Consider the following 7,484-nt stretch of genomic DNA (forward strand, 5'->3'; position numbering starts at 1 on the left):
ACCAGGACCCTTTTTAGTGCGCTGAGGACCAGGGGCTACTCGAGGCGCTTCCTTAGGACCATTAAGGCAGAGACCAGCCGGACATTTAAAGAAAAATACAACAACAACTGCCCTCGGCCGCCCGGTCCCGCCCTCGTCCCCTTGGTAATGACATATTCAGAGAATTTAAAAGGCTTACTGTCTACTCTGAGGGCTAATTTTGAGGGGGCGAGGGAGGGCTGTGGCGTGCTGAGGGACTGCCGGCTGATTTCTGCCTACAGAAGGAACAAAAATTTGAAAGACCTGTTGGTCCATTCGGACATCAACAAAAATAACCAGCAGAACAGGGAAGCGCCTCGAGGCTCGGGGATTGGTTTTATTCGTCTCCCCCATATTTTTAACCCCTTTGCCAAGACGGGCATCAACCCGTTGCAGGCCTTGAACCCCACAACCAGAAATACAGTATATGCAATCCGATGCAAGGCCTGCCACAAACTTTATGTGGGGGAGACCAGACATGAAATAGAAACTAGAGTAAAACAACACCTTTATAAAATGAATAATGGGAGTGGCACAAGTGTCCTGTATGAGCATTTTAAACTCCATGGCCAACACAATGTTGAGAGTATGGGCCTGGAAAGCAATAGGGATTGGACCACTGTTCAGAGACGAGCCGCAGAGAGGAAATGGATCCATCTCTTAAAAACAATAGAACCTACAGGACTCAATGAAAAGTACAACTGAGGGATCCATTTCCAGTTGGTAAAGTATGTTTTTAGTATTTATTAGTAATACTGATCTCCTGATCTCCCAGGGCCTCTTTCCCACAGGAAGTTGACTGAATCACAGTGCGGCTGGGAAAAAGGGTTTTTATTGCTACTTTTATTTTTATATTATCTTTTTAATATATATTATCTACTTATTTATTGATTCAGATTCAGATTTTATTTTCTTAGATCCCACATTCTTAACATAAGGATGGACACTTATTTTAAATATTTTTGTATTACATTTTATGCATGCGTTTCTCTGGTTTTATGAATTGAACTGAGCACTTAATTTGATGTTTGTATGGCACTTTTATACTAAGCACTTACTTTTATGTATTTTATTATAAGTGTGCATTTTTATCTTAAAGTGTTTTGCTCTTGATTTTATAGGGGAGGTGGGACCCCTCCACTTTTAAATTTTTAAAAAAAATGTTTTATCCATTTATTTATTCCCCCCTCTTCTCTTTTGTAATGTATATATGTGTATATGTATGTGTATAGATGTGTATGTGTATATGTATGTGTGTAGGTATTTATATATATATATATATATGTGTGTGTATGTGTGTGTGTGTGTATATGGATGTATGTATGTTTGTGTGTATGGGTGTGGGTACATATGTATGGGCATATGTACATATAGATATGGGGGTTGGGTGTATATAGATATATAGAGATATATATATATATGTGGATGGATGCTTTTTATAGAAATACACATATATAATTATTTTTAACTCACAGCCTGTATTCCATAAGGAACTCAGCTCGCGGATATTTTATCAACTCCAAACATAGTGTCCGGATGAGAGACCCTGGGAGATCGGAGCTTATTGATAAAAGAGGTATTTCCTGCGGCCTTACCTGCTCATGGGCCCAATGGCAATGCATGTTGGACGGGTTTTATCCAACCTACAAGGTTTTAGTGGGAATTTTAATACAACAAATTTATAATAATTTTTTTTTTTTTTAAAAAAAGCCAACATGGTCCCTGGATCTCCGAGAGCCCGTGCCCCCCGGAGCACCCCTCATTGGCGGGGTGCTGCGTCCAAACCTAACCTAACCCTGCCAGTGCCTCGGGGCTTCAGGGAAAATATTTTAACCATTTTAAAAGGAAAAAAAACCCCCTATTTGAAAGTCACTTTTAAATATTTTATATATATTTTACCTTTTTTATTTGATATATTAACCATCCCGATTTCAACATGTATTGCACACTTGTGGCCATTCCCATCCGAGTTCCCCCCTCAGCCACTATCTTAACCATTTTAACTTGATTTTTATCTCTATCACTCTTTCCCTCCTCCTCCTTTTATTACCTTTTTGAAAATAAAAAATAAAAAATACCTATATATTAATCCTCCTTTAAAATAGCTTTTATCTAGGTGTGTATATATATATATATATATATATATATATATATATATACACACACACACACACATATACACATTTGTTGGATTTTAGGATGTTTTTATTTGTTTTTTTTCTTTCTTCTTTTTAATTTTTTAATTTCCATGCCACCACGATGTCCCTGAAGGCAACCTCCTTTTATGGAGAAAACCTCATGACCTGGCTTGACCAATCACAGGATGCCAGGTCATAGACACAGCCCCAAACATTTTAAACTTTTTTCTATATATACAGGACAAACTGGCGGCCATTTTTATTACCTCCTGAAGAAGCCAGTTAATGGCGAAACGTTGAGGACCTCCATCTTTTTATCTTATTTATTTCGGGTTTTTTTAAACAGTGATTGTTTTAAGCAGTTTTTAGCTCACAGCAGCATTTTAACAGCTCCACCACAGCAGAAGTGACAACCCATAAGGAAGGAGCCCAGGAACATCTTATGGGGTGAGTGATGGACAATCTCTTTTTTTAAAGCGTGTGCACACTGAAGACTTCCACTCACTACCAAGATGATGGCACTCCAAGATCTTCGTCGCTGCTGCTTTTAACCTCTGGATGGTTTTTAAATTTATTTAAAAACCAGGTGGAAGCCTTTGGGAGGGGGGACTTTTGAAATCACCCCCCCTCCCCTTGCAAGACTAGGCCCAAAAACCGCTGTCGGGCCTTGGAACTGTGAGTTTTATACACTGTATTAATGTGCAATCACCTTTTATTGTTTTATTAATTTGCTTTTACTTTTTTATTCAATATTTTCTTATTTACATTTTAAGCCTTTTATCTCCCTTTCTTTCCCCTTCCCCCCTCTTTTATAACATCAAGTTATCTCTTAACTCCCATCTCCAGCAGGATTTGGATGTACTACTTGTTTTAATCTATTTCTTTTATTTTCATTAATTACTTCCCTTTTAGGGCCTCCTCCCGATTGCTCTGGTGGGGGCGGATGTCAGCTGGGATTTCTTTCCATATTTCTCCAGCTCCGCAGCAATATGAACATCATTACTACAAACAGATTCACACCACTTTCTTCTTTTCCAGTGGGGGGGAGCGGGGAGCATATTAAGTGCTTGCCCGGTCCTCCCCCCCAGGGAGTAAACAGTAATCCACCACCATCACATAGACTTACACCGGAACTCCATCTACAGACAAAGAAATATTTCAGATTACTTCAAGCCATCCACCATGCAGAAATTCTCAATAACACATTCAGTAAAGGAAAATACCCACAAGGCATGATGCATAAAGTTAAAAGACTCACCTCTTTCATTAAACCAGCCTCTCCCAACAGCTTAACATTTGATAAGGTCAAACAAAATACAAACACATGGATGCACAACAATATGATCATTCTTATGGAGCACTATGACCAGGTTATTGCTGCGGAGCTGGAGAATATCCCCCCCTACAGCCAAGAGGCTTTTGATAAAGCTGTCCAATGGGGGAGAGTGCGATACAGACGGAAGTTGACGTCCTCCTCTTTGACCACCTTGGGGGACCTCCTAACAGAGGGGCCCCCCAGGGTGGAGGACACACCCCTGGCTCGACTCTCCCCCTTGGACTTTCCTCCATTGCCCCAACCAGGAAACCCACCGAATTCCAGCCATCATGATCCTCCTGCCTCCCTCAAACCTCATTCCTCCCCTTCAATTCCTCCTCCCACCCCGAACCCTAATCCTTCTACCCCTAACCTTAACCACCCCACCCCTAACCCCAACCCCCCTCCCCTTTATTCCTCTCCTAAACCCAGCCCGAATCCCAGTCCCTCTACTCCTAACCTCAACCACCCTACCCCTAACCCCAACCCCCCTCCCCTGCATCCCTCTCCTAAACCCAACCCTAATCCCAGCCCCTCTATTCCTAACCTCAACCACCCTACCCCTAACCCCAACCCCCCTCCCCTTCATTCCTCTCCTAAACCCAACCACCACCCTCCTTCCCCGACACATCTCTTTCTCCCCACTACCTCTATCATCGACACACAATTTCCCCTTTCAGGCCTCTGTACACCCATGGGGGAGGGGAGGACGTCGGTGGGGGTCACTGGCGGTGGGGCCCGGTCCCCACGACCTAGACGCAACCCCAGACGTCAAGCGAGAGTGGAGATCCACGCACTCCCGAAGAGCGTACTCGACTGCCTGGAGCTAAAAGGGACGGTGCCCTCCGCCTGCCCCCCCGATGACCCTCCTCCTCTCTCTTCCTCCATAGACTCTTCACCCCTTCCACAAATGTTGGATAACTCTCTAGAGCACAGACAGCCATACAGCAATGTAGCTCTTCCATGCAGTAATACCATTTCATCTTTTCCACTTTCAGATTCATCAGCTTCTCAGCAGAGGGAGCCAGAGTTGCTTGCTGCAGAGCCCTGCGGAGCCCAAACAATCGCTGAGGTGGATAAAAAATCAATGACGATGAAGGGCAAACGGAAAGCTAAGCTGAAGCCGAACCCTTACTTACCATCTGAGATATCCACCTCCCGCCCAACCAGGGTCTCTGCGGCTGCACCTGGCTCCCCAAGCCGCCCCGAACCACACACACATCCACGAACATTTCGAAAATTACAGGAATGGTCGCTGGAGGTGCGGAAGAAGACGCTGATCGTAGGTGACTCAAACCTTTCTCGCATTCCTCCTTTTACAGACGCAAACATTCAAATAGACAGCTATCCTGGAGCCAACTTCCACCACATCACAGCTATATTAAAGAAAATTCCAACATGCCACACCACAACACAAGTAATTCTCTCAGTCGGTCTCAATAATTGTTTAGCAGAACACGACATCTCCACAATCACTAAACAGCTACAGCAGATGTGGAGCACTAGTCACATCACTTTTCCCAACGCCACTATATACATTCCAATAATAAACTTCTCTCACCAGCTGGACCACAGGAAGAAATCTTTGCTCACCAAACTCAACAATGTTATATCATCTAAATACACCTTCATCCCGGAAATTAACCCGCTTTTATTTCAGACGCAGACAGACAATATACACTGGACTGGCCCGGTGGCCGAGATGTTGTTCAGGTACTGGAAACAGCAATTAAACTTGTAACGGGAGTAAACTGTTCCATTACACCTCCCCCCCATCTGTCAAATATCACTAACCTCTCTGCCGTTTTCTCCCTCACAGCCGCACAGCTGGAGATACTGGAAAAAGGTCTTACTTTCATTCCAACACCCAACCCACCCACCCGACTGGAGCTCAGAGGGGATCTCCACACTTTCCACAGGAGGCTAAAATTATTGGATCATTTTCAGGGATTGCAGAGGCGGGAGCCTGTGCTCTTCACTGGGCCGTCTCACTGGCAACCACACACTGACACTATTTCACCCGCTATATCACAGCTTATCCATAACAATAACCACGCACTCAGACACTGGCGCCCCCGCTCACATAGTACACCCAACATTAGTCAGGAACAAAAACACATCATTAAATCATTAAGTAATTGCAAACACATAGTTATAAAACCAGCAGACAAGGGGGGTCAAATTGTCATACAGGACAGGGATAATTACATATTAGAGGCACACAGACAGTTAAACAACAGCACATATTATAAAACATTACAACATCCATTACAATTAGACACACAAACATTAGTTAGGCAAATAACAGACCAACTTTACACACAAAAATTCATCACTTTCAAACAAAAACAATACCTGGACGGCCCGGATGAGCCCAGGCCCCGCCTCTTTTACCTGCTCCCAAAGATCCACAAGCCTCCTGGGACGTGGACGGTCCCCTCTGTTGTTCCGGTCGGCCGTCCCATTGTCAGCGACTGTGGTTCAGAATCCTATAGAATAACAGAATACATAGACTACTTTATCAATCCACTCTCCAAACTCCACCCTAGTTATATTCAGGACACCTACGATTTTGTTAATAAAATAAGAAATCTCCATCTACCCAATCACACTCTCCTTTTTTCAATAGACATTGATTCATTATATACTAACATAGAAACCCCACTTGGCCTCGCTGCCATACAACACATGTTCAGTAAATACCCCGATCCTTCCAGACCCGACAGTCATATTTTACAGTTGCTGCACCTTACGCTCACGAGAAACGACTTCATGTTCAATAACCAGCACTATCTCCAGCTGTGCGGCTGCGCCATGGGCCGGAAATATGCACCTGCATATGCTGACATCTACCTGGCCCATTGGGAGGAAACGGTATTCACAAAGTTATCCATCAAACCCCTTCTCTATCTCCGGTACCTGGACGACATCTTTGGCCTCTGGGACAGTACACTGGAAGACTTCAACACATTTATGGATACACTGAATTCACACCACCCAAAAATAAAACTTAAACACAATCTACAACCAGCAACAGTGGAGTTCCTCGATACGTGCGTCTTCTTCCGCAGCTCCAGTGACCAGACAAAGACACTGGCCACTAAAGTATTTTTCAAGGAAACAGACCGCCACGCACTCCTTCACAAAACCAGTTATCACCCCAAACATACGTACAGAGGCCTGATAAAATCCCAGCTGATACGCTTCCACAGAATCTGTTCTTTTCCAGAGCACGTGGAGGAGGCCACCAGGACCCTTTTTAGTGCGCTGAGGACCAGGGGCTACTCGAGGCGCTTCCTTAGGACCATTAAGGCAGAGACCAGCCGGACATTTAAAGAAAAATACAACAACAACTGCCCTCGGCCGCCCGGTCCCGCCCTCGTCCCCTTGGTAATGACATATTCAGAGAATTTAAAAGGCTTACTGTCTACTCTGAGGGCTAATTTTGAGGGGGCGAGGGAGGGCTGTGGCGTGCTGAGGGACTGCCGGCTGATTTCTGCCTACAGAAGGAACAAAAATTTGAAAGACCTGTTGGTCCATTCGGACATCAACAAAAATAACCAGCAGAACAGGGAAGCGCCTCGAGGCTCGGGGATTGGTTTTATTCGTCTCCCCCATATTTTTAACCCCTTTGCCAAGACGGGCATCAACCCGTTGCAGGCCTTGAACCCCACAACCAGAAATACAGTATATGCAATCCGATGCAAGGCCTGCCACAAACTTTATGTGGGGGAGACCAGACATGAAATAGAAACTAGAGTAAAACAACACCTTTATAAAATGAATAATGGGAGTGGCACAAGTGTCCTGTATGAGCATTTTAAACTCCATGGCCAACACAATGTTGAGAGTATGGGCCTGGAAAGCAATAGGGATTGGACCACTGTTCAGAGACGAGCCGCAGAGAGGAAATGGATCCATCTCTTAAAAACAATAGAACCTACAGGACTCAATGAAAAGTACAACTGAGGGATCCATTTCCAGTTGGTAAAGTATGTTTTTAGTATTTATTA

At 44.1% G+C, this 7,484-nt stretch overlaps 1 protein-coding gene across 2 annotated transcripts; it reads left to right on the forward strand.

Annotated features, from left to right (window-relative positions):
• Positions 1–2,196: 2,196 nt before the first annotated feature.
• LOC124054173 (formin-like protein 7) lies at positions 2,197–5,976 on the forward strand. 2 transcript variants are annotated; one of them, XM_046379844.1, is made up of 3 exons: positions 2,198–2,603; positions 2,743–2,831; positions 4,470–5,976. In XM_046379844.1, exons 1-3 carry the CDS (start codon positions 2,599–2,601, stop codon positions 5,210–5,212), a joined length of 837 nt encoding a protein of 278 aa, XP_046235800.1. In that variant the 5' UTR covers positions 2,198–2,598; the 3' UTR covers positions 5,213–5,976. The 2 variants fall into 2 exon arrangements, with proteins under 2 accessions (XP_046235789.1, XP_046235800.1); XM_046379833.1 differs by having other exon boundaries at positions 2,197–2,603; positions 2,743–5,976.
• Positions 5,977–7,484: the final 1,508 nt, after the last annotated feature.

This window comes from Scatophagus argus, chromosome 3 (assembly GCF_020382885.2).
Source record: "Scatophagus argus isolate fScaArg1 chromosome 3, fScaArg1.pri, whole genome shotgun sequence".
NCBI lineage: Eukaryota > Metazoa > Chordata > Actinopteri > Scatophagidae > Scatophagus > Scatophagus argus.

Excerpts from the sequence above, each read along its gene's own strand:
- LOC124054173 (XM_046379833.1), top strand. The coding sequence starts at position 3,146 with ATGAACATCATTACTACAAACAGATTCACACCACTTTCTTCTTTTCCA.